A 22,478-nucleotide genomic window follows, 5' to 3' on the forward strand; every position below is an offset into this window, starting at 1 on the left:
GAGGTAGATAAGCATGTTGCCTTTAGTTTGTCCTCAAATTCAACCTCTCACAAGAGGTTAAGGAACACACCCAAGGTTGGAATTGACACTCAGACCTCCCGACTTCCTGGCTTTGGAGCTGGGAGCTCAGCCTCCACCTCCCTTGTCTATCAGGAAAAACATCTGGGTTATAATGCTTGAGGATGGGATATCAAGGGGAAGTGGTGGAAGTTTGGTTCTTTAAGAAACTTTGAGCAAGACTGCCGAACACCCAGCCAGGAGGCCCCTCCCATGGCCTGAGTCACAAGGCTCAAACATTTCTTCCCTTCTCCTATCTTGGACGCTTCCCTTGTATGACCTTTAGGGAAAGCTATTTGTCTGAGATATTGGATGGGGAGAGAGGTAAGACTTCAAAATGCGTGAACACAGACAGGTAAGAGGGCCTTCCCTTTACATAGTCATTTCTGCCTGATCGAATGTGGTTCCCTGTTAGTAGGTGAACGCCTACTTAAAGCGAAGAGAGAGGAACAGGCAGGACCACAAGAAGAACAAGCAAAGGGAAGTCATCTTTAAAGGCCAAAAGGTTATATAAAACATAATAAAATACAACTGTTTCCTTTAAAATTTTTAATGGCCAGGAAATGGTATAGAATAACTGCCAAGTCACATAAATTAACTTTTTTGTTAAGTTTGTGATCCCGGAAAGAACAATCTATCAGTCGATGCAAACTGCATGGGAATTTCATCAGTGGTTGTCTGGGCGTGTGACTGAGGGTGGGCCATGGACCCATCTTTACATGGTCCAGAAAAAAAGGCGACTGCCATGTTTGGCAGGCTTCAGCTCTCCTTCTATCTCAGGGTTGGGCTCTGGTCTTGCTCGTGAGTGATAGGGATTCTCCGGTAAAGGTCGATCTGTTTTCACTTTGGTGACCTGTGGGGGGGCGAAGAGGACAGAAGCAAGGCTGAGGTCAGGTGGAACAGTCTGAGACCAAGAACGCACCTCCCAGCGTTTCCTCTCTGCTCCTGCTGCCCCAACTACCCCTCTTTTTTCAAGCCTCAGCAAACCACATTTAGACTCATTTGACCTTTGAACAAATATTCAAGAAAGCTTTCTTTGGGGGTTTCCATGTGGTAGAAGTTAGGGATACAGTAGGGAACAAGATATACACTGTCCTCAAGGGGTTCACAGTCTACCGACGGAGCCAGACAAGAAAATCAACCAAGACTTCCCAACCAAATTATCACAACTGAGGCATGAACTAAGTGCTGGGACTTAGGATTTAGAGCAAGGACTCTGCACATGTAACCCATCCTGAAGGCTAGGGGCTGGATGATTTCAGAGGGGGTAACCTTTAGCTTCATCTTAAAGGATGCCCATGAGCCAGGCAGAAAGATTAGCAGGAGAAGACATTCCAAGTAAACAGTACATGTGAACACAGAGAGGCGTATCTTTAGGATGGCCAAAGCAAAGGTTGCTTGAATCGTGGCGGGAAATGAAGCACTGAGCAAGCACTTGTTAGAAACGATACTGAGCACCTTATTCCATTTCATTTTCACACTCCCATGAGATCATTTTGCAGAGGTTCCCTGTGGCCACCTGCCTAATAGTGGGAAAACTCATACTCGAAGCTGGATCTGCCTACTACTCCAAAGCCTGTGCTTTTAAATAACGTACTACACTGGTAGTCAGGGCCAGATGACGAAGGGTACTGAGTGACGTGTCAAGTGTTTGAATTTTATCCAATGGTAACAGGTGCCACCGAAGCAAGGAAGCAATTCAAGCATGTCTGCAGCGTGGAAGGTACAGAAGCTAGATTAGAGAAGGGCAGGACCAGAACTGGGAGAGCCAAGCCAAGAGGCCTGACAAGATGGTACAGCACTACACGATGGTAACAGGGAGACAGATGGAAGGTGGTCACATCCACATCAGCTCTGATGGTCACAAAATCTCCGCCAGAAACCCAGCAGAAATTGTTCTCACTTTAAAGATGAGGAAACACGCAGAGAAATGGAAAGACAAGGCCACAGTTAATAACTGTGCTGTTATGTAGTGGTCTGATCTTCAAGCCACTCCATGTGATATGACTGATTAGTCTTCCCGTATGCACAAATCCAAAAACGATTTACTGTGAATGGAGCTTTCAGGAACACAATAGCACAATTATTACTATAACCACGCCATGAGGCACTATTATCTGTAGTTCACAGGTGAGGACCAGGGAGGCTAACCTGTCCATGATAAAGATACACACTACATGTCAGAGCTGGAGCTGGGACCCAAGTCTTCTGTCTAAAGGTCCAGAGTCGTTGTTTGTTTTTAGAATAGTATTCTCATCCCTCCGCCAAACAGATCATTAATGGTTCCTTATTGCTTAATAGAGTTACTCCAAATGCCTCCAGCTGGCATGTGTGGCTCCTTTCAGGAATTCAAGGTATGTATGAAATAAATCTAGAAAAATGTTTCTCAAACTTAAAGTAATGAACAGACCCCTTAAAAGGACGAATTACTGTGGAAAGAACAAGAAAACAACTTCCTCTTCTGTACCGTATCAAAAGAGAAAAGGAGGAGAAGCATGTGGTCAAACTAATTGCTAGTACACAACCTTGGGCAACCTACTCAACCCTCAATTTCCCATCTCTCCAATGGACTATTAGCCCACAGTGCAGTTAGGATACTACACAGTCAGGTGCCTGATATACAGCAGGTGCTCCAATGTTAACCTTGCCAGGATGGTGGAATTACGGGTGAGAGAGAGCAACAGCCCAGGAAGGTTGGAAACGGCAAAGGACACTGACACTGAAGCTGAGGGCAGAAGAGTGAGTAGAAACTGGTCAGGGGCACAGAGGGGAGAAGGGAAACCTGGTGGAAGCAGAATGCAGCTAAAATGTAGGCTTTATCCAGCTAGTCATCACCTTTCTAAAACGAGACTGGATTCTAAGTATGACTAAAACTGATAATCCTCTTAAAGAAATAAACTTGTGAAAAGAGTTAGGACAGTATTTTATAGGTTTTTTAAAAATGTAAACACAAAGATTCAGGAATCTATATACTTTCTTAACAGCATGATTTGTTAATTCTCCTTTGATCAGAGACAGAAATGAGAAAAGGTTGTTTTCATTAGTGAATGTGTAGGTCCCACCACTTTCCAACACAGAGTTATCAACAATTTAAAGTGATTTATTTGTTCAGGGCAGCAAAAGAAGACATCTGAAGATAATCAAGCTGGACAAAACCAAACAAAACAAAATTGCTAAGCCATTCATCTACTAATGACACCCAGCTTAAGATCCAACTATCCATAGATACTATACATAAAGAGAAGGGAACAAAGGTTAACTGTGGACCTATGCACTAGGCATTAGGCTGCAGGTTCACAGAGGCTCTCTAGCTTAATCCTCACAGAAAACTAGGAATGAATTCTGGTCCTATTTTGTAGATGTGGTAGGACAGGAAATAGCAATTTGCTCAGGATCCCATAGTGATTCAGTAATACTATCTCCCTCCATTCAAACCTGAGTTTTCCCTCCACACCTTGACACCTATCTGTCCCAGAGGGAATGGATGACAATGAGGCTCAAGAAGCAGGGGTAGGTCAGGGGTGCCTGGGTGGCACAGTCAGTTAAGTGTCTGACTCTTGATTTTGGCTCAGGTCATGATCTCAGAGTCGTGAGACTGAACCCTGAGTGAGAATCGTGAGATTCTCTTCTCCCTCTGCTCCACACCCTGCCACCTCTCTAAAAGAAAAAAAAAAAAAAAAAGGCAGCAGCAGGGTAGATCAGCGCACAAAGGACCTTGTAAGCCAGAATACTGCAAGCAAGAGCAAGCCCCTGAAAAGTTTCAAAAAGAAAGTGATATTTATTTTCCACACAGATCATGCCTACAGTGAAGATATAATTATAATCCTAAATTCTTCAATTTCAGGTGATACAAGGTCTTCTAAAATCTGAACTGAACCACCCACCCCTCCCAGACATTCACATAGCCTAAGTTAAGAACTCCTGTTCAAGATGTGGAGACAGTGAGAGGATTCAAAAACTAATCCAGGAAATGCTTACCTACAGGAATTGATGATTGTATAAAGGGAGAAAGATGGGGACATGAAGGAAAAAAGACATTCAGGTTTCTGATGTTTCAAGAGATGGTGGTGTCATGACTGAGACAGGAAATATAGAACAAAGAGTAGGAAAACATGCTTTTTAAACTATAGGGAGGGCGCCTGGGTGGCTCAGTTGGTTAAGCGACTGCCTTCGGCTCAGGTCATGGTCCTGGAGTCCCGGGATCGAGTCCCGCATCGGGCTCCCTGCTCGGCGGGGAGTCTGCTTCTCCCTCTGACCCTCCCCCCTCTCATGTACTCTCTCTCATTCTCGCTCTCTCAAATAAATAAATAAATCTTAAAAAAATAAATAAATAAATAAACTATAGGGATATACTTTTAAAAATCTTAGGTACTGATAAATCTGGCCCGAAGAATCTGGCATACCCTCGATCCTATTTCCTCTCTGAATTCCACGGTAAGTTCAATGCTTTCAACTGCCAGTGCCCCCCTAACATTGTGTTTATCCTCATCTACTCCCTTCTGTTCCCCAATTAGCTAATTAAACAAAAACAAATTTGCACATGCTGGAAGATCTATTTAAAGGAGTATTTCTATTAAATAAACTCCCTTCTGGATTGTGTATAATCACTCCCTCATTAACCTGTTTGGTAAATAACAGATTTCTCCCATCATAACTGTACTCACAGAAGACCCTTTTCTGACCGCCTCTTGCCCTTACCCACCCCTTAGTGAGAAGGCGAGACCCCCAGCAGGAGACTTTTTACCTTGGACAGCTCCCCCAGGTCAGGTCGCACCCAGCCCAGTTTGTCCAGCACACACTCGTCAAACTTAGCCTGCTGTTTACGACAGCGACGAAATAGCTGCAGGCTGGAATAATCAATGCAGGTCCAATAGTCTGTAAAAGGCTCCGCACAGTGAAGCTTTATCTGCCTGCAAGAGAAGGCAGTGTTAGGGAAGCTCCTTGCAAAATAATGAAAAACAGACAAGTGCGGAAAAGTAAGTATAGACCACAAATACGTAGCCTTGCTTTCTGGAAGGTAGGAGCGTAGATGCTCTGACCTCACTTACAAAACAATTTGGCGATCCTCAATAAGTAGCAAAAGATTTCTGACGAAGAAAACCTAATTTCTTTATGCAGCAAAACTAAATGGGTTGAAATGCAAAAAGATCATGGTCTAAGGCACATATATTTTACACAGAACACTCCTCACTTAGGGCCTAACCTTTTTTTCCTTTAGATCTAATTCTAAAGATTGTCAGTTTAGCCAACCTGGAAGAGGCAGCATAATCTGAGATGGGCACGTTGACAAAAGTCAGAGGTGACAGACAATGGCAAAGAAAGAGAGAGAATTATAAAAGGCAAATACACAAACTAACACATGGAAGATCCTGGGGTCATTCAGTGCAGAGACAAACTTACCCTATGCTCCTCAGAGTTCAAAGTCCTCACTCTACTAATGCACTGAACAAAAACAGATTAATCTGTCATTAACAAAGTTAAATTATATTTGGTATTCTCTGTTAAGAAGCAAGGTAGCATGTAATTCATTTTGTGACCACCAAAAATGGTTGAAGAAAAAGTAATTTTTGTGTATAAGAGATCAGGGTGTGCACAGGAAGGAAGGAGGACTAGCAAAGCCCTACGGAGCTTTTCAGAATTGCCTCCAGCCTCACTGACCAGGATGTCCACGGTACACAAAATTGCACCCACCTCCCTTGAGAAGCACTCTGGTAGTGGGCTACTGTTTCCAACGCCAGTTTTTTATTCCTCCGGCCAGCACTGCTGGAGTACTCAGTCTCCGTTCTGGACCCTGTTACCCACACCCAACTATTACCTACTAACCCCTATAAAGAGCAACTTTGGCAGTGAGAAATTCCTCTCATGGAGGCAGCTGGGAACCTCAGGAGCTTGTGAAATCCAAATATTGCCCACATAAATGTACTACCTCTGGGCCAAAGCAGCAATGCTTTTCCAAAGTTCTCTTAGAAAAGTTTAAAAAGTAAACACAAACTTGTTAGCAATCAAACCAATGCAAATTCAAGCAAGAATAAAATATCATTTTGTACCTATCAAATACTTAAATAATAAGCAATGCTGGCAAGGTATAAAAAGATATCGTGCTGAGGGCAGCATAAACTGACCCAACTTTTTAAAAAAGGGCAACTACAGTCCAAGGTCCATAAACAATGTTCAAAGCCTTTTTATAGAATAATCTCACTGCTGAGAAATTTATGCCACGGAATTAATTAAAAAGAGAAAAAGATCTACACACAAAGGTAATCACTGAAGATTTATCTAAAACAATCAGGGCGCCTGGGTGGCTCAGTTGGTTAAGCGACTGCCTTCGGCTCCGGTCACGATCCTGGAGTCCCTGGATCGAGTCCCGCATCGGGCTCCCTGCTCGGCAGGGAGTCTGCTTCTCCCTCTGACCCTCCCCCCTCTCATGTGCTCTCTCTCATTCTCTCTCTCTCAAATAAATAAATAAAATCTTTAAAAAAAAATAAAAATAAAAAAATAAAATAAAATAAATAAAACAATCAAAAACCGGAATAAAAAATGATGTTTTGGTTTTTTTTAAAGATTTTATTTATTTATTTGACAGAAAGAGAGAGAGTGACACAGTGAGAGAGGGAACACAAGCAGGGGCAGAGGAAGAGGGAGAAGTAGGCTTCCTGCGGGCTCAATCCCAGGACCCTGGGGTCATGACCTGAGCTGAAGGCAGACGCTTAACGACTGAGCCACCCAGGCGCTCCAAAATGATGTTTAATAACAGGAATTGGTCAGGTAAATTAGGGTTGGTTTACCTACCAGTGGGATATTATACAGCCATTAAAAATGACGATCACAAAGACAATCTAGCAATGCAAAAGAACGTTCCCAATAGTTTCAGTGAAAAATGAATTTTAAACCACACACTATGACTTTAAACACAAAAATGTCTTTGCATATGGACAAAGACAGCAGAAGCAAGAAAGAAGGAAAGCAGTTATTATGCGAAGGAAATTTTACTTTTCCCTCTCCCGTCACTGTAGTGGACATCTGTGGGTTTTGCCTAGCCAGCAGTCAGTCCTCATTCTTCTGCAATGCCCTTCCAATTTCCCTTTGGGGAACAATCCCTCCCTATCTCTCAGCAAAGTGGTTTAGATGAATCTAAGTCTACTCCCCACTTTAGTCCTGAACAGGCACAGCATTTTGTCTCCTGAAACACACCTGATTCAAAGATATACATATGAAATCAAGCAGCCAGGCCAACGAGACTCAGTCCAGGGAGCCCTGCTCATACCACTGGACAACTGGCACGGCTGGTCTACGTCTACTAGGCAAGCAGCACAGCAGCGTGGAGTGGCTCGTGGCCACTTCTGCCACAGCAAGGAAAGAGTCTCTGAAAATGAACCTGACAGAGAAAAACAGAACCCAGAGATCGGGGGAGGAGAAGAGAGGCAAAAAGATACCAGGTAGTTAAGAAATTATGTAAGCCCTTTGATTCCAGTCCTGCCCAATCCCAGTCCTATTTCTGGACTTTACTGTTACACGAGCCAATTCCCTTCAAGTGGAGCTTCTGTCCCTTTTAATAGAGTCTGTCAAAACATTTCTCTACAACTACAATCTGGATTTTTTTTTTTTTTTTACTTGTAGTATCAGGCATAATGGCCTACTTAATACCTTGACTCTGTACACACTTTTCTCTCCATAATAACTGAGTGAGCTAGTAACTGAGTGAGTAGTAACCGCAATCTAGTGAATACCTGTTAGCAAGCACTGTGCTGAGTTGTTTTATGTACTTTCACAGATTTTTCATAACAATCCTGAATAAGATAGGTATTATTCTATAATTTGGAAATTAAGGTTCATGGATATTAAAGAACACACCAAATAATAAAAACAAATAACACAAATAACTGCATCATTTACTGTGGGCTTATTCTGGTCTATCTGATTTCAAGGTCTTGCATTTCCTACTAAAACTTAAATAGCTGGACGTTCACTGGGATACATATACCTAGATGTTTCAGCCCCTCAGCACTGATGTGAAAGAATCGTTACCTGAAGAAGTCCAGAGCACACTTGTTGACGAGCTTGCCTTCCTCTAAACACCGCCTGGGGTCTTTCTCTTCCCAGCGGCAGAGCATGAACTCCTTGTTGGGCTTATCACACTGAACTCCATAGTGATGGGCGGCAGCTTTGAGCACCGAAGAACTGACTTTCACCTGGGGAAAGAACAACGGGCGACAGACCACAGATTTGTGACCAGGATATCACTTCCTCATCTTCACCTCCTGCTGCTCAAAACAGAGCGAACACAAAGGTAGCACTGGTCTGCCTCCACCACGAAAATTAAAGACAGGGGGCTGTCATAATAATCCTTTGTGATCTCCGCTGCTTTAGAGATCAAAAGGCTCTTTCACATGTGTGATTTTCTACGCCTTCACAATAATCTCATTAGGTTGACATTAAACTCCCCATTTTAGACATAAGGAAACGGCAGCCCTAACAGAACCCTTAGCTCTCTGACAGAGAAAAGTGGAGCTCTGAAGGATGATGGAGGGCCCAACTCTGTGGAGCTCTGATGAGTCTCCTTTCCAGGAATAAAAGTGATAGAATAGATAAATTTCCCAGAAGACTACAGAATCACAGAAGATGAGACTGGAAAGGATCAGTACGACAGCATCCAGTCCAGAAAGTTATTACTAATAAGAAAGTACTAGAATTTTTGAATTTTTTACAATTACGGACTATATCCAAGGTAGCCACCCCATAACTATGTCAGTCTCTCACTTACCTCCCTGGACATTTTCTTGAGAAACAGTGTAGTTACAGCTCGCTCACAGGGGACTGCACATAGACCAGGGCCCCTCTAACTGCTGCTGCAGCAAGGGTCCTGCCGGCCTCCTTTGTGTACTACCTTTTCCTGGGCCCATACCACAACATCTTCATTACTATAAGTCAGAACGTTGGCTGGCTGGGAGGATGACCCTCCTCATCATTCTTCCCTTTCAAAATCACTTTGGCTGTTCTTTCAGATGAACCCCCTCATCCAATAATTTGCATTGGAACTACACAAAGCTTAGTCATGTATTAAATTAGAAGGCAACGAGCATGTTTACAATATTGGGTCTCTGCTCAAATTTTATCTCCTCAGAGGATCTTTTTCTACTGACCTTATAAAAGCTATCATCAATGGTCACTGTGTGTGTGACCACTAGAATATAAGCTCCAAGAGGGTAGGGATTTTTTTCAACAGAGATCCGAGACTAAAGATATCAATTCTCCCTAAATGAAACTATAATTAAATGTCATGTTTACTGTGGCTCGCCAAGCACCCAAAATAGTGTCTCGCACAAGCAGCTAGTGAGTGCTCATCATGTGCCAGGCACCGGGGATCCAACACTCACAGAAGAGACAAGACTACATGACTTATGCCTTCTCACCAAAATAAAGTATGTCCCTCCTCTTATTCAAGTCATTCTTATGTTCTTTGGTTAAAATTACAGTTTCTATCATATAGGAACCTTGCGCGTTTCTGTTTAATTCCGCAGTATTTTAACATTTTTGATACTAGCTTAATAGGATTTTTTTTTCTATTAGATTTTCAAATTGGTTACTGCTTGTTTGTACACTCTATCTCCTCTCTAGCCAGATCTTACTGAACTCCTGTCAGCTCTGATACAAAACTAATGAGGGTTAACAGAAAAAAACCTCCATTTACAAGTAAAAACTACCTCCCTTCCTCTATGATATTTGTATCTTTTTTTCCTCTTTTTTTCCTCTCTTATTGCTTTGACTGAACTCTAGGATAATACAGATGAACAGCAATGGCAGTAGGCATCCTTGCCTTTTTCTAGACTTTAAAGCACAGTTTGGTACAACATTTGCTGTTGTTATCTGGGATATAGTTCTTAGGATATTCCTCAGTGAGGAAGTCTCCTTCTACTCTGAATTGGCTTTGCTTTACTGTTCTTTCTGGAAAGACTGAAATTTCGAGTTTCTTTTTCATTAATCTGTAACTGTAGAGCACTAACAGATTTTCCAAAACTCTCCCATTATAGATAGAATAAAATCTAGTCTGCCACAGTGTATTATGCTTTAAGATATTATTGGATTTGATTCATAAATATTTTACTAAGGATTTTCATGTAAGAATAATGTAATTATTATTTTTATAGTGCTAAAAATTTTATAATTTTATTTATGTTTTAAAGATTTGTTTATTTTAGAGAGAGAGAGTGTGCATGGAGGGGAGGGGCAGACAGAGTCTCAAGCAAACTCCCCACCGAGTGCGGAGCCCGACACAGGGCTCGATCTCATAACCCTGAGATCACGACCTGAGCTGAAACTAAGAGTCGGACACTTAACCAAATGTGACACCCAGGTGCCCCTATAATTTTATTTTTTATGAATTTCACACAGCTTAGGTTAAATTATTAATAAAATAAATGGCGCAAGGAAAGATGAAGAGAGTAATTCATCTACACACTACCGGAAGAGGAGAATAAAGTTAGGATGATGTCTACTAACATTACAACTGCTATAATTATCAAAGCAAAGACAAACTTATGATACAAGTGAAATCTGCCATGACAAGTCTAATAAATTTGTTTAAAACTCTGTAAGATTTTGTATTACAGTTTTTTATAGTAAGAGTTTATTTAGGTTAATTGAGGGGTATACTCTTGCTTGCTATATTACCTGTAAAGAGCTGAGAGAATAAAAATCAAGACTCAGGGGTGTCTGGGTGGCTCAGTCGGTTAGGCGTCTGACTCTTGATTTTGGCTCAGGTCATGATCTCAGGGTTGTGCGATCGAGCCCCGTGTCAGGCTCTGCACTGGACGTGGAGCCTGCTTGGCATTCTCTTTCCCTCTCCTTCTGCCCCTCCCCCCTGCACACATGCACTCGTGCTCCCTCTTTAAAAAAAAAAAAATCAAGATTCAAACTTTTAAAGCTTAATATATTTTAAAAACTAAGTTAGCTATATTTACTTCCTTGACAAATGCCTTAAAGACCTTTAAATGGCTGATTTAATTACTCAAATGCCTTCACAGCTATCGCGTCCAAAAAAGTTATGGCATTCTTTGCCTGACTTTCCTTCCAATGTAGAGGTCTTATCAAAATCTAGGCACACCCATGTTGTTGAGCATATAAAATATGCTCTGCCACAGGAAAATAAAAGACAATAACCACTCACCGAATCTCTTTCCTGGGGAAAGAGATGTGCTCAAGATGACACAGCAGGTCAGTGGCAACTGTAGAACTGGAATTCACAGACTCTGACCTTCAATCAGGCCTTTTTGCATGAGATCACCTTCACTGAGGTGGCAAAGGATTTTGGATGTCACAGTCTCCCCTCACCTGCTTCTTCACGAAGACTGATGAGTTCCAACAGAAACAACATCCTTTCATAGCTGCTTACTGTGAATATCCTCTCAAATTCATTCACCTCCCTTTGCCTCAAAGAACACAAAGTTCCAGCATCTTCCTCATTTACCTTCATGACAGCCTCCCCACACAACCGGTCTATACAATCTGCGGGTGTGAAAAGGGAGGCAGAAAAAGTCTTACAGTCTACAACCAATCCTCCAGTCCTGCTCTCTTCCTTAAACCATGTCTGCACCTCTTTCTACAGTCTTTAATTTATGCTGTGCCTTCCATTTTACTTAATTTATGGAAAACGGGGAATAATCGTACTTATTTGACAGGACTACTGAGAATTTAAATGAGCTAACACATATAAAAATATTAAGAACAGTTGAATTGTATAAGTGCACATCATAAATATTAACTATTATTTCTACTCAAAATTGTCAATGTGTACAGGGAGTTTCCAGCCTAAGCTTCTGACTGCTTCTTCCACAGGCATGTGTTTTAACTCCAAAGTCAACGAGGTCCAAAACGTGTTTGTCTCTCAAATCTGCTCCCTCTGGCTTCCCCAGCCCCACTGTCAGGTTGCAAATCTGACAGACTCTTCAACCCTCTCTGCCTCTGATACCTAAGTCACTGCTAAGTCTGACTTCCAGATAAATCTGTTCTTTTGCTCTGTAAGCACAGTCACCAATTATTTGGGGTCATTAATATCCTCCTCATTATTTCAACAGCCACCAAGACTAATCTCCCTGCTTTTCTTTTCCTCCCATCAATCCATTTCTTCACAGAGCTGCCAGAGTGATCTTCCTAAAAGGCCAATTCTTACTGTACTCCATTTAAACAAATTAGCAACAAAGCCCTGGAAGGATTCAGGCTTAACAGCAGAATAAAGCCTAAACTTTTTACGGGGTATTCAAAGCCTTCTGGATCCAGCCTTCTCACCCAAGGCACTTCCAAAAAGGGACTTGCTGCTGTCTCAGAACATTGAACTCACTGTCCCCAGAACCCATCTGTGGACGCCTGCATTTTCCCATCTCCTTACCTTCGCTCAGATCTAACCCTCGCTTAGAAAGCCCATTACTCCGTCTTGGCCTATAAATGCTATTCTTCAAACGCTATTTAGCCAAGTCTCACATTATGCCCGAGAAATGCTTTCTCTGTTCCCTTTATAGCCTCAGAGAATTATACAGCTGGAATCACTTCATCTTACAAATAAAATAACTATGTCTGCAAATGCTACAAGTGACTAATCAAGGTAACTGAGCAGTTAGGCCTGGAATTTAGATCCAACTTCAAATCCTGCTCTCTTCTCTTAAACCATGTCTGCCCCTCTTCCATAGCATTTAATCATACTTTGTCTTGTAGTTACTTATGTAATTATCTGTATTTCAATTCAACTGTATGAACGCTAAAGGCAAATTTATTCCAGATATAGAATACTTGCAGGAAGTTGAACCTCAGATGTTTGCTGAACCAAATTAAAGTTCCCATGAAAAAAACAGCACTCTCAGGCTAACCCAGGTTCACTGTGGGACAAGAAACCAAAGACTGAATATTGGAGGCCCCCACTTTATAAATGTCACTTACTATAAAGTCCCTGAACATAGCAAAAAGTTCTTCATCTGAGGAAAATAATAGTTGCCATTCTCACAGGCATCTAGGAGTAAGTGAAGTCATGAAAGTAACTTAACTTCCTAACTTCTGGGATATAACTTCTGGCACATAATTTTTAGTGTTGCCCTCCTTCTCCTTTTATGTAGCCTAGACTTTCTACTACCCACTCCTGCCATGACACTCTTGTGCCTTAAAACCTTCCACCTCTCCCCATCACCTCACTTATAAAATAAGTCTGGCCTTGTAGAAGCTGCTTCCCAGTCCTACCAGTCCGAGGTACCCATCTCTCCAGGCTCAGCAACAGCTGAGCTTCCCACCAACCCTAGAGTCACATCAAACAGCACTTACTTGTCTCCCAGACACAAAACGTTCTGCTAAGCCTTCTCACTCTTTTCAGCTTTTGCCCATACCATAATACAAGAGTTTAAAAGCATGGGTTTTAAACTCAGACCTGGATTCACAGTCCAGCTCCACCACTTACTAGCTATATGACCCTAGGCAAATGACTTCTACTCCCCAGGCCTGTTTTCTCACCTTTCACATGAAGAGACCAATAATATCCTACTTCATGGTGCTGCTGGCAGGATTTGATGAATTAATGGATGTGAAGTAATTAATTAGCATCCTGCCTGACATCTAGACAAGGCTTGGTCATATTTGCTATAATTTGTATATACTGTCTCGTCTTCACTTCATAGCACAAACTTCACCATATTGTAACTGCCTCGTTATGTCTGTCTCCCCATTAGATTATAAGCTCTCTGAGGGCAGGGACCATCTCTCTTATTCTCTGGTGTTTGTGTATATGGCAATTATTCAATGATATCGCCTGAATAAATGAATGTCCTATTACCAAACACGTTCCCAGAGCTGTGAGCAACTCCACTCTCCAGTATCATCTCCTTTTTCTTCCGCTTCCTAGCTCCACTCCAACACCACACCGATGAGGCCACCTGGAAGCGACTGTCTTTCTCGCTCGACTGTAAAAACCCGGGGTTGTATATTCACTTCGCGGGGAAGGCTGAATATTAAGGGACATTAAAGTAAAAAGTGGCCCTGGCTGGTGCTTAATAAAAGTACCACTATTATTCACGTAAATGACAAGCAGATCGCTGGGGGTCAGAGTGGGGGAGGAGAGGACAATGCTACAGAGCCACTGCATGATGGGGTGGAGGTGAGGCGATTCCCGGAGGTGAGGAGGAGGCGTCCGGGAGCGACCTGTGTCTGTGTTGGGGGGTGGGGGGAGGCACTGCGTGGGGGGGAGCCGGGGCCCACAGTCCAGGGAGACGCAGCAGGGCTGGGCCCAGGCCCGAAAAGCTGCAGCCCTATGCCCCGCTTGCCTGGCTTCCGAACGAGCCTCACCTCCTGCACTTTCAGATCCTCCAGAGTAGGCAGCTCCACTATCCCCGGCATGATGGCGGTAGCCCCAAACCCGAGGAGGCTCCCGCAAACGCGTCGCCCCCGTCTCCTTGAATTCCCCTTTCGACCGCCAAGGGCCACCTCGCGCCTGCGCCTGCGCAGCGGGCCACGCAGGCGCACTGCTCTGCCCAACCGCGAGCCACAGAGCGTGCGCGGTTCCTGGAAGGTCCTCGGGCGCTGGGGGCGGGGCTTCGCGTCGGCCCCGCCCATCTAGGTTGTCATAGTGAGACAGGACGCAGTGAGACTCCAGGATCGCAAGGGCTGGAAGCTAGAGGCTGACGCCATGGAGTACACAGGGAGCCAATATATTGGGGAATATGTAGACGGGAGGTAAGGGCCTCATCTGATTCACTATGTCTTGAATATCTGTGACTGGGAAAAGACGGCTGACTTTTTGCCTTTGCAAAGGACTCTGTACCAGACACTTTGACAAACTTTATTCCTTCTAACCTTAAGGACAACACTTCATGTAGGATTGTTTATTCCCATTTTACAGTTCAGGAAAAGGAGACCCAGTGCAGTAAAGTGCCTTGCTCAAGGACACATATCTAATAAGCATCAGAGCTGAGATATATTCATTCCATATATACGTCTGTGTTTGCTATCTGCCAATTTTAGATACGGGGATAAAAATATAAAAAATGTCGAGATCCTTGCTGTCATGGAGCTTACAGTCTAGCTGGTGTACTGCCAATCAGCAAAGAAATGAGAAGATAATTTCAGATAGTGGCTTTGCCTCAATCTTCCCCTTCTCACAGCAACCCTGTGAGATAGATATCATCCTCATTTTGCAGATGGGAAAAGTGAGGCTCAGAGTAACTGCATAACTTGCTCAAAGTCACCTACTTGGCATTGGGCAGATCAGGGATCAAAACCCGGGTCTGACTCCAAAGCTCATGTGTTTTCTACTATGGAACCCTGCTGCTGAGCTCCTACAGAGGACACATCCAGCTGGGGCAGTCCTTGAAGGCTTTCTGGAGGAGAAAATATTTGAGATGGGCCCTGAAGGTTGGGTTTTAGGTGGGTAGAGATGCAAGGTGAAAAATGTTTCCAGGCAGAGGGAACAGCATGAGCAATAGTTCAGAGGACTTACAAGGGGAGGAGCAGGCTGTTCAGTTTGACTGGAATGTTGGATGTGTCTAGAGGAGAGTAAGAGCCAGCGCTGTTAGGGTGGCTCTGTGTTCTGGCATAGAGAGATTTGAGTACTGTGCACAATTCTGTGAATGGGGGGAGCCACTGATAGATAGCTCCTTGGTAGGGCTGGACATTAGGAAATCTAATTTATTTCATTTCTGTATCCCTCTTCATAGCACGTATGTCACTCAGTAAATGTTGGCTGAATGAATGAATGAATGAATGAATGAATGAAATTGTATCCTCACTATGGATTGGAGTCTTTATCTCTTTGTTCTTTTTAACTTACTTTTAATTTATAATGAAGGCTTTTTGCCTTGAGTGAATAAAAGGAAAATGGGAGGGAAGGAAAGAGAGAGGAAGAGAAGGGGAAAAAGGAGGGAGGGAAGCAGAGTAGAGATGGGGAGATCAAATCAGAGCCCATAGTTGTCTTAGTAAAAGGCAGCAGGACCCTGGACCAAAGCAGAGGCAGGGGGGCTGCAGGAAAGACAAAGATGTGGAAGTTTGGGAATTTTCATTGCCAGGACTTGGCAACTGATTGGCTCCCGGTCCCACTCAGAGACTGCCTCCAGTCCCAGTACAGTGCCCAACTCTAGGCTTTGTACCATTTGTGGAAATTGAGAACTCTGAGGAGGGGCTGCTTTGGAGGAAGAGAGGATGAATTTCATTTGGGGTGAGCTGGAGATGTCTGTAGAAGGTCTGAACACTGACATCCAGTTTGCAGTTTAAAAAAAGGGAGCGGAGTCTAACCTCAGAGAAGGGTTTTGATGGAGACAGAAATGGTATCTGTGATTTCAAGTAAAGTCATAAAGGAGAAAAGGCATTCTGTCACCTCCCATGTCTTGCAGTAGAATAAACACAACATCGTGTTTGAGCTCTTACTCTATTTGGGGCATTCTGCTATTGTTTCATAGCTACTATTTCATCCAATTATCTCAACTTTGGGGAGGAGTGTTGCCATTATCCCCATTTTACGGATGAGAAACTCAGGCTCAGAGAGGCGAAGGAGCTGGCCCAAGGTCATACAGACACAGAGGTGGAGCCAGGCCTGGCTCAGGTTTGGCGGCCCCAGGTCTGCATGGCTCAGAAATTGTGCCTTGACCACAGACAGCGCTCTTCTGCTTGGGGCCTTGCCTCAGTGGCATCTTCCTTCATCCCCTCGGTCAGTTCCCTTCATTCCTTACATAATAGCTGTTTACAGGGCACCTGTTTGCACAGAATCATGATTCTAAGAACTGAGGATGCCAAGGTCTTCCTCTCCAGAACTTTGATTAAATAGTGAATATGAGGAATACAATTACAATGCAAGGCAGAGACTGCTGAGCATCCAACAGAAGTACAAACAAAAGCCTGCAGAAGTTCAGGCTGACTTCCAGCCAGTGGGGGAAGGATAGAGAAGGAATACAGGAATGAAGAAATGAAGGAAAGGATAATTCTTCAGCACTCACTGGATGTCAGGCCCTTTACTAGGAAAATCATTATACATTATCTGGGTTGACCTTAGGCATTAATCTCAGCCATTTCACACATGAAGTAAGTGGTCAACTGGTCAAGCTGGCTGTCCTTGGCTTGGGCTCCTGTAGCGGCCTGCCTCCCCCTACATGACAATTCCCACATATTCTACAATTGCTTAATTGTGCCTCCCACTAGACCATGAGCCCCCTTGATGGCAGGGACAGCATATGCCTTGATCACTGCTTTGACCTTGTTGTACCCAGCAGACCAAAAACTCAGCACGTGCGGTAGGTGTTGATATGTAGTAGCTGCTCTGTAAATATTTGTTGGGAAAAAAGGAAGGAAGGAAGGAAAACAAAAAGGTTTAGGAAGGTCTCCAAGACGATACATCTAGGAAATGGTGAAGAAAGATTCAGGCCTATGTCCTCTGTCTGAATCTCATCCTTTTCCCAATTCTCTACAAGTGGTATAAAGGACAGGGGTGGGCTGGTCATGGGGGACAGGGAGGACACAGAACCAGCTGCCAGGAAATCTGGCCCAGATCTCTGCTTCCCAGAGCTTACTGTGTGGCTTTGGGCACATCCCTCCCAACTCTGGGCCTACCAAGGGCTGTGTTATGGGATGTGTGAACCCCAGGACAGCCTCTAGGTGAGGGGGAAAACAAACCAACAAAACTCTGTGCACCGTCCCCCACCTTCACCAACACAGACCCTCTCATTTTGGAGTTTTTGAGGGAAACAAAACAAAATGTTGTTTTTGAACAGAATATTACTGGGACAGTAAGCCCTGAGGACCCCGAGGGTGAGGGTCCCACTTGCTCTCTTGTGCCAGCCCCGGCTGCTAGTCACAGTCTACGGATTTCCCTTTGTGCTTGCAGGATGGAGGGCGTAGCCGAATACATCCTCCCTACCAAAACGAAATACGTCGGAGAAATGAAGGACGGCATGTTTCATGGCCAAGGAACCCTGTACTTCCCCAGCGGGAGCCGCCATGATGCCATTTGGGAAAAGGGACTGGTCGTGAAGGTGATCAGCCTGGGGAGGGGAGGTTGCAGAGGGCAAAGACTTGGACAGGAAGAGCCCCCACTGCAGAGCACCCCGACCTCTCCATCTGGTGCCCACCTCCTTCCATTCCCCTGCTGCCCTCCAACCGATCTCCCAGGGCTCTGGGATCTACTCCTCTGGATCCAGAAGGGCCCCTGGAGAGGCCATGATGAGTTTGAATCCTATTGTGCCACTAACCAACTGGGTGACCTTGGGCCCATGACTTCCCCTATAAACTGGGGACAATAGTTGTACCTCATATTGCTCCTGTAACAAATGACTATAAACTCAGTGCCTTCAAACAATAGAAATTTATTACCTTACAGTTCTGGAAGTCAGAAGTCTAAAATAAGTCAGTGGTGCTGCGTTCCTTCCAGAGGCTATGGGGGAGATCCATTTCCTTACCTTTTCCATCTTCCAGAAGTTTCCTGCATTCCTTGGCTGGTGGCCAGGCATCAATCTGACCTCTGCTTCTATCATCACATCACCTTCTGTCTGCTTTTGTCATCATCTTGTCCTCTATCCCTCTGACCCCCTTGCTTCCCTCTTACAAGGACCCTTGTGATTATATTGGGCCCACCCAGATAATCCAGGAAAATCTCCCCATTTCAAGATCCTTCACTTAATCACATCTGCAAAGTACCTTTTGCCATATGAGGTCAACATTTTTACAGGTTCCAGCAGGTAGATGTGGATATCTTGGGGGGGACCTTCGTTCAGCCTGCCACAGTAGCCCCAGCCACCGCCTGGGACGGTTGTGAGTGTACATGAGGTGGTATCTCTAAGTGCTGTGCTCGGTACCTGGCATACAGCAGGCACTCAGTGCTAGGTCTTAGTACTTCTGCCACCACCTCTGCTGCTATCGTAAGTCATCTAACCCGTCCAATCCGCCCTGGGATTTATGGGCCATGCATACACTTCAGGGGGTCAGTAGAACCTCCCGCTTTATATGCAAAAATTTCTGTGTATCTGGGACTGTGGTTCTCTCTGGGGAAAGACCTACGGCTCTCATCGGTTTCACTAATGCCCACCTTAAAAAGGTTAAGGAGCATTCCTTGTTTTACAGCTTGGAGAATCTAAGCCTCAGGAAGGGGATGTGACTTACCCAAGGCCACACGGTGAATTAATAGTATCGGAATTTCCACCTACGTTTCCTGATGCCCAGGCCAATGCGACCTCTGCGTCCCGGGGATTCCTTCAGCCCTGGGGCAGCAGAAGCAGAATGTACATGTGTGGACAAAGGGCTGTGGCCGGTGGCTGTGGACCGTTTTAGCTATGACTGAATGCTTACTCCACGCCGGGCACTGTGCTACACGCTTTGCCAGCACGGCCTCATCGAATCAACCCCGTTAAATATATACCGTTAGGGGGCAGTTTTACAAACGAGGAAACCGAGGGCGGGGTCATCTGCCCCGCGTCGTGCGGAGAGTGGCCACATTTTGAGTGCCAGTCACAGAGCCCAGCCCTCTAGCTGTTCCTTCTAACCGCCACGGCCCCCCCCCCCATAACTGGGAGAGCTCTCACTGCTCCTCTGTGGCAACGAGCAGGTGAGGAAGCCACGTCTCGCCGTGACACCCGTCCTTCTCGGCAGAAGGGCTTCCTCCACCGGCGCGCATGCTCCTTGTCTTCCAGGGCACGTACACCTTCTCGGACGGGCTGCAGTTCGACGCCCAGCACTGGCATTACTGCGACAGCTGCGATCGCAGGTTTTACACCGAGATCTGCCATGGCTTGAAGCCTGCAGGTACCGGGCACCCTCCCTTCCCTTCACACCCAGACCGAGAGGGAAACGAAAGGCAGCCTTACGTAAGGGGCCGCTTGAGGCCCATTTGAGGTCACCCGCAGATCTCCGCCGTACCCGCGGGGGGACCACAGGCAGGGCATGCACCGCTCGGTGCCTCGGTTTCCCTCCTGCAAAAGGGGACGATAGCATCATCCACCTCGCAAGTCTGTTGTAAGTAAGATCATGCACGGAAAGCGTTTCCAGCAGGGTCTGGAGCGCAGCGGGTGCTCAGCCCATCTGAGCTGTGGAAACTGAGCCGCCCGGAAGGAGCATGTGCCCTGTGTACCAGGCTCAGGCTGAGGTTCCGTGTGATGCCTGTCTCACAGAATCTCCAGATGACCCCGTCACGCCTGCCTTTCTGGTCCCATGTTGTAGAGGAGGGAACCGAGGCTAAGGACTCCAGACCGGCTTCCCAGTGGTAGAGCTCCCTGGGGGGCCCAGGTCTTCCTCTCCGTGTCCCCTGTATCATCAGAAATGGTGTTCCGTCACCGACAGTGACAAGTGGGCCTAGACTCTGGATTCAGAGAGCAGCCACTGAAGGGGCTCACGGGTGTTTCCAGGGCTTGCGTGCGGTCAGCTGCGCCTCAATCAAGAGCATAGGAATTGGCCCAGCCGAGACAATACATCCAAAATGACAAATGGGAAGATGACTGTGCAAACTATCAGAATCAATCCTAACTTATGACATGTTATGGTGGAGTTGACAGAGCCTGGAACTGGAAGGTTCTGGGTTTGAGTCCTAAATTCTCTCTCAATAGCGGGATGAGCCTGGGCAAGTCAGCCTCCATAAGGGCAGAAAGCTCCAGAAAGCACCCAGGTTGGAGTCAGGCAGACCTGAGCTCAAACCCTGGCTGTGTCACCTTGAATCAGATAGTTGACCAGGTGAACCTTCTCTCCCTTTGTCTCCTTTGTCAGCTCTTCCTCCCCCCTCCCCAGTTATTAATTTGGGGGTTCCCAGGGCTCTCTGGCCTTAAGCCCTCTTCCATAACATTCTGTACCCTCTCCCTAAACAAGCCGATTCACCTCTAAGACTTCGTTTATACCATCAGCTTCCAAACAAGGATCAAAATTCCCGAGCCCCAGGTTCCTGCAGCCAGCTCCCTCAACACCTGTATTTGGGACCCTTTACCTTGTCTGCACGGAACTCATTCCCTTCCCCACCAGCTCCTTCTCTCCCGGGGATTGCTCCCTCAGAGACTGTCACCCCATCCACCTGGATGGGCCGAGTCCTGCCTTCTTCTTTCCCCGTGCACAAGCAACCACCTGGTCCTGTGGATTCTACCTCTTAAATACATTCCTTCATGCGTTCATTAAATCACCGTTGACTGAGCACCCCATGCACCACACGGGGTTTCCTTCATCCACTCTGGTGCTGCCCTGTCCCAGACCTCCATACTTTCCCCTCCACTACCTAGTCTCCTGAGATCTAGGTTTGACTCACTCTGGGAGCAGTCACTTTCATCTTTGAAGAACATGACTCTGATTGCCACTCTCTGCCATCCCCACCCCTGCCACATACTCTTGAGTCCCTCCTTGCTACCCTCATGAGAAGGTTCCAGACTCTTAAAATGACTTGCATTCTCTGGCCCCTGCCCCAGTGCCCAGCCTCAGCCCACACCACCTTCCCCTCTTGGATTTTCTCTCCTCCCTCGCCGTGCTGGCTCTATCTTTATTCCTTGAAAAGGCCATGCTCTTTCCTGCTGTTCCCTCTGCTGGGAGGCTCTACCCTCTCTCATCACCCAAATAACTCCTTCCCAGCCTTCAGATCTCAGTGTAACGTCCCTTGGTCTGGAGCCCCTTTCCTGAATTCCCACACGAGGCGAGGTCTCCCTGTGGCATACCACAGAGCAGCCAGGGCTGGTTCCCAGAGCTCTGTCATGAGTGCACAGCGTCTCTCTTCCCATGCCACCTGAGCTCCGTGAGGGCGGGGGCTCTGTCTTCATCACCCCTGTGTCCCCAGTGCCTGGCACATTGCTTGGCACTTAGTAGGCGCTCAGTAAAGAGTTACCCAGGGAGGATAATACTGACATCACAGCAGGGGGAGATGGGGCATGGGGGGTAAGGCCATAACATTAGATTTCGTGAGCACCTACTCTGTGTCAGACACTGGCTGGTCCCCAGGGGACAGTCTCTGCCTTCAAGGAGCTGCCAGTCTAGATCCCCCTTGAGAACTTTGTCCGTGGCTCCTCCTGGGTTAGTTATGACAGGGCCTGGACTCTGTCATGGGCTCCTCACCCCAACGGAAGCCTGTAGGCGAAGAGAGAGCCCCAGGCCTCAGGCCTTCAGCTGTCACACAGCGGCTGGTCTTGTCAAAGGCAGGGCTCTGCCAGGCTCACAGGCAGTGCGGTGACCCTCCCCACATCCTTCCTTCTCCTCTGGCGACTCCTAACACGGCAACTTCATCCCAAGTACCCGCTGCCTTCCCAGGTCCCCAGGCACTCGGCAGGGCCCTGCAACAGCTGCTTCTCGGCCTCAGGGGCAGGGAGAAGCTCAAGCAGCCCCTTCCCCAGCAGCATGAGGCTCCGGGGAGAGACTGACCGGGAAGCGCTTGGCATGGAGCGAGAGCCCAGTAACTGTGAGCCAACAGTGTGCACACGTGCAGAAGAGCGCCTGGGTGCAGGACCGGACCCTGC

At 46.0% G+C, this 22,478-nt stretch overlaps 2 protein-coding genes across 3 annotated transcripts in view; one reads left to right on the plus strand and one right to left on the minus strand.

Moving 5' to 3' along the window:
* Window positions 1-591: 591 nt before the first annotated feature.
* Window positions 592-14,542, minus strand: NDUFA8 (NADH:ubiquinone oxidoreductase subunit A8). Of its 2 annotated transcripts, XM_081803530.1 has the most exons (5): window positions 14,374-14,542; window positions 11,386-11,559; window positions 8,083-8,246; window positions 4,802-4,967; window positions 592-910 (listed from the first exon to the last, which is right to left on the minus strand). In XM_081803530.1, the coding sequence occupies exons 2-5, from the start codon at window positions 11,434-11,436 to the stop codon at window positions 773-775; spliced, it is 519 nt and encodes a 172-aa protein (XP_081659656.1). In that variant the 5' UTR covers window positions 11,437-11,559; window positions 14,374-14,542; the 3' UTR covers window positions 592-772. The 2 variants fall into 2 exon arrangements, with proteins under 2 accessions (XP_081659656.1, XP_081659655.1); XM_081803529.1 differs by lacking the exon at window positions 11,386-11,559 and having other exon boundaries at window positions 14,374-14,541.
* Window positions 14,543-14,658: 116 nt separating this feature from the next.
* MORN5 (MORN repeat containing 5) overlaps window positions 14,659-22,478 on the plus strand; it is a 28,302-nt gene continuing 20,482 nt past the window's right edge. The window contains exons 1-3 of the mRNA XM_031017888.2: window positions 14,659-14,760; window positions 17,897-18,044; window positions 19,695-19,806. Of these exons, the coding sequence (XP_030873748.2) occupies window positions 14,714-14,760; window positions 17,897-18,044; window positions 19,695-19,806 (307 nt within the window). The 5' untranslated portion in view covers window positions 14,659-14,713. The remainder of the gene's footprint in view (window positions 14,761-17,896; window positions 18,045-19,694; window positions 19,807-22,478) is intronic.

The sequence above is a fragment of the Leptonychotes weddellii genome, chromosome 14 (assembly GCF_054177405.1).
Source record: "Leptonychotes weddellii isolate Sample4059 chromosome 14, ASM5417740v2, whole genome shotgun sequence".
Lineage (NCBI taxonomy): Eukaryota > Metazoa > Chordata > Mammalia > Carnivora > Phocidae > Leptonychotes > Leptonychotes weddellii.

Bases quoted from the DNA above. Each gene is read 5' to 3' on its own strand.
- NDUFA8 (XM_081803530.1), bottom strand. From the start codon at position 11,436: ATGAAAGGATGTTGTTTCTGTTGGAACTCATCAGTCTTCGTGAAGAAG. The intron at 4,968-8,082 runs GTAACGATTCTT...CTTCTCTTGCAG, and splicing joins TGTGCTCTGGACTTCTTCAG to GCAGATAAAGCTTCACTGTG. The intron at 911-4,801 runs GTAAAAAGTCTC...GCCCCCCCACAG, and splicing joins ACCTGGGGGAGCTGTCCAAG to GTCACCAAAGTGAAAACAGA.